We start from the raw sequence: 3,729 nt of genomic DNA on the forward strand, positions 1-3,729 counted from the left end.
CAACAAGATTGATGTCAAGTAACTTAGATCCAGTGAGAATCTTGCAGATTTGTTCACTAAGACACTATCGACATCAACATTTGAGAAGTTAATGTATAGCATCGGTATGCGGCGATTCAACAAGCAGCGAAGTTAATCCTACTACAAAGAGAGGGAGCGTTCATCAGGGAGAGCATTCATCAGGTAAAATTTTGAAGTATTGGACAAAAGGTGCACTGTACTCTTTTTCCCTTCATTAGGTTTTATCCCACTGGGTTTTCCTAGTAAGGTTTTTAATGAGGCAATTTAAGCACGTCCAATGCCAACTTACAGGACATTTAATAATTATGTTTTTTTTACTTTAGTTTTTATCCCATTGGATTTTTCTTTAGCAAGATTAATATAATTATCTGTAAGTGGTGAAAATTCAAGGGAGAGTATTATGCAAGGTGGATTTTTCTACCCTATATTTTTGACTTTAGCCAAAAGAGATGGGAAGGCACTAAATGCCTTAGAATCTTAGCGTGGAAGAAAGCCATTTTATTGGTTGAAGGGGTGGCAAATTTCCTATAAATCCCCCCTCCTCTCCTCATAAAATATATTCACTTCTTCTTTGCTTTCTTCTTGCTTCTTCTTGTTTCTTTCTTCCTTTTGCCATGGGTCTGGTTTAGTAACTCATAATTCTCACATTTGTAATTCAATCACTTTGTCATTTATTCTATTATTTTATAACAGTTTTAAAATATTAAATTATTGGAATTCCAAGTAAATAAGTTATTACTAGATTGCGAGTAGCTGAAAACACACGCATCGAATGACACATCTGCCCCTTAAAAAACAAAAAATGTAAAACGTGCATATCGCGGTACTAGTTTATTTAAGTGCACAGAGAAAGAGGGGAAATCTGAGTAGAGCGATGCCTGAATACTGTGTAACTGGAGGAACTGGCTTCATAGCCGCCTACTTGGTCAAGACCTTACTTGAGCAAGGTCATTCTGTGAGAACTACTGTTCGAGATCCAGGTGCGTCTTTTTTCATTTTTTGTGCTTAATCATGATCTTTCAACTCCTCTTATCTGGCAACTCAATGCCTCTTTGTTTCATTAATTTTGAACAGAGAATTTGGACAAGGTTGGCTACCTCTGGGAGTTTAATGGAGCCAAGGAGAGACTCAAGATTGTGAAAGCTGATTTGTTGGATGAAGGAAGCTTTGATGATGCAATTCAAGGAGTAGATGGAGTTTTCCACACCGCTTCACCTGTACTCGTTCCACACGATCACAACATTCAGGCAAGTTCCCTATCAGTAATTCTGTGTGATTGTGGATATTATTTATTTGACCACTGCTATGAGCTTACTCAATTGGATATAGGAAAATAACGAGTCATTATTTGATCTGTGTTATTTCATTCTTATTTCAAAATTAATTAAGTCACGATATAATATATCATCTGTGTAATTAATTGGTACTTAAAAACATACAGTGTTAAATTAGTGATGGATCAGGATATTAGAGAAGTTTAACACTTTCTCACAGTTATTTTTTTCATTGCTTGGCTCAATCTGATTCATTCATGTAAAATCAATGAATTCACATTACAGAAATTGTATCTTAATTTTCTTTTGATTTAATATTTCTGCACATTTTTAAATGACATGGTAGTATCATTACAAAATCCATATGTGAAACATTTGCAGGCGACATTGATTGATCCATGTATAAAGGGAACCATGAATGTACTGAGCTCCTGCAAGAAATCCCAAAGTGTCAAAAGAGTGGTTCTCACCTCTTCATGCTCTTCAATAAGATACCGCTATGATGTTCAACAAGTTTCCCATCTTAATGAGTCACATTGGAGTGATCCTGAATATTGCAAACGCTACAATGTAACTTCTATTAATTACACTACATAATCTATTCTTGATTGTAGAAGTATAATCTCTTTCTAAATATTAATCAGTCGTTTGCTTGATGCAGCTCTGGTACGCTTATGCAAAGACTATAGGTGAGAAAGAAGCATGGAGAATAGCAGAGGATTCTGGGATTGATTTGGTGGTGGTTAACCCTTCTTTAGTGGTTGGTCCATTGCTGGCACCTCAACCAACCAGCACCTTGCGAGTGACATTGGGCATAGTTAAAGGTTAGATTTCCATTGTTTGTACGTAATGTCATTTCAACAACATACACTAGGTAAATGTTGTTAAAATTTCATTTGCATAAGGGAAAATGATAAATAAAATTTTTGAGACTGAGTTGCCATATTCCATGACTTCTTTACAAGGTTTGCTAGGTGAATACCCAAACACAACAGTGGGATTTGTCCACATAGACGATGTAATTGCTGCTCATATTTTGGCTATGGAGGAAAGCAAAGCATCAGGGAGGCTTATCTGCTCAAGCTCAGTAGCTCATTGGTCCCAAATCATTGAAATGCTCAGAGCCAAATATCCAAATTACCCATATGAAAGCAAGTAAGCTAAACAATTCATGCCATTGACAATAGTTACCATACAAGATATCTAATGCAATCACAATTTTCTTCAAACGTAAATTTAACCAATAATGGTATTGCTTGGCCTAATATGATTTTACTATGGCATCGCAGATGCAGCATCCAAGAAGGTGACAGTAATCCACATAGCATGGACACCAGCAAGATAATTGGGTTGGGTTTTCCTGGTTTCAAGTCAGTCCCTGAAATGTTTGACGACTGCATTATGAGTTTCCAGAAGAAGGGACTCCTGTGAAGTCATTCACAAACCCTTCTGAAAACTTTTTATTCAATATTACCTTGAGATGATGATTAGAAATAATAATGTACTTTGTTTTGCTATGTGCAATAAATTATCCATCCAAAATATTCAATAACTGCCTTTATGTAGGTTTCATGGTTGAATGTTGCTTCATTCACGGGAATGAACACAATTATTAGTAATTTTGGTATGGAAATAAAACTTATAAAAAGGGGAAAAAAGACTTCTAACCCAACTAAACCCAATTCTAAACTACCAGTCAAAACTTTTAAACATATTTGGACCACCAGTCGTCCCAGCTTTAAACGTGGTTGATAAGACATTTAGGCACATAAACAAGTTGTGCCCAAAATTATGGCTGTTGATATTGGGTTTCATTTATAATAAATATAAAGCAAAAATGCTGGGAGAAAGAAGAAATTAAAAAGTAATATAGAATGTGAAAGCCATGATAGTTTTAATTAATTAATCAAACCATTATATGGTAAGTAGGCACAGAGAGAGGAAATCAGAGAAAAGATGCCTGAAAACTTTGTAACTAGGGGAACAAGCTTCATAGCAGTCCCACATGGTAAGCTCCATTGATTGTAGGTGGAAGGAAACTTTGGTTTCTACTCTTAACTAGACACATTGGAATGATCCTGAATATTGCAAAATCCACACGGTAGCATCTCGTACACTCCATGTTGTAATCAAAAAGATATATCACATGCAAAATTATAACGAACTGTTGGGTTAATGCAGCTCTTGTTTGCATACGCAGAGGCTATTCAAGAGAAAAAGGCATAAAGAATGGTCCAGGATTCTGGGACTGATTTGATAGTGGTGACTTTTCTGATCTGTCCATTTATTCCCATAAAATTATATACATTTAAGTATACAAATGAATACATATTTACTATAATTTAATATATATCTATTTATTTACTTAAAATAAATATGTATAATATTATTCAAATATTAAAATACAGTATTAATATTGCTTTATAAAGCTTTG

General features: G+C 34.9%; 1 protein-coding gene across 1 annotated transcript; it reads left to right on the forward strand.

Annotated features, from left to right (window-relative positions):
* Positions 1-624: 624 nt before the first annotated feature.
* LOC123215975 (tetraketide alpha-pyrone reductase 2-like) lies at positions 625-2,847 on the forward strand. Its single transcript, XM_044636304.1, has 6 exons — positions 625-1,001; positions 1,096-1,268; positions 1,677-1,865; positions 1,957-2,119; positions 2,261-2,450; positions 2,585-2,847. The coding sequence occupies exons 1-6, from the start codon at positions 896-898 to the stop codon at positions 2,724-2,726; spliced, it is 963 nt and encodes a 320-aa protein (XP_044492239.1). The 5' UTR covers positions 625-895; the 3' UTR covers positions 2,727-2,847.
* The last annotated feature ends 882 nt before the right edge of the window (positions 2,848-3,729 follow it).

This window comes from Mangifera indica, chromosome 5 (genome assembly GCF_011075055.1).
Source record: "Mangifera indica cultivar Alphonso chromosome 5, CATAS_Mindica_2.1, whole genome shotgun sequence".
NCBI lineage: Eukaryota > Viridiplantae > Streptophyta > Magnoliopsida > Sapindales > Anacardiaceae > Mangifera > Mangifera indica.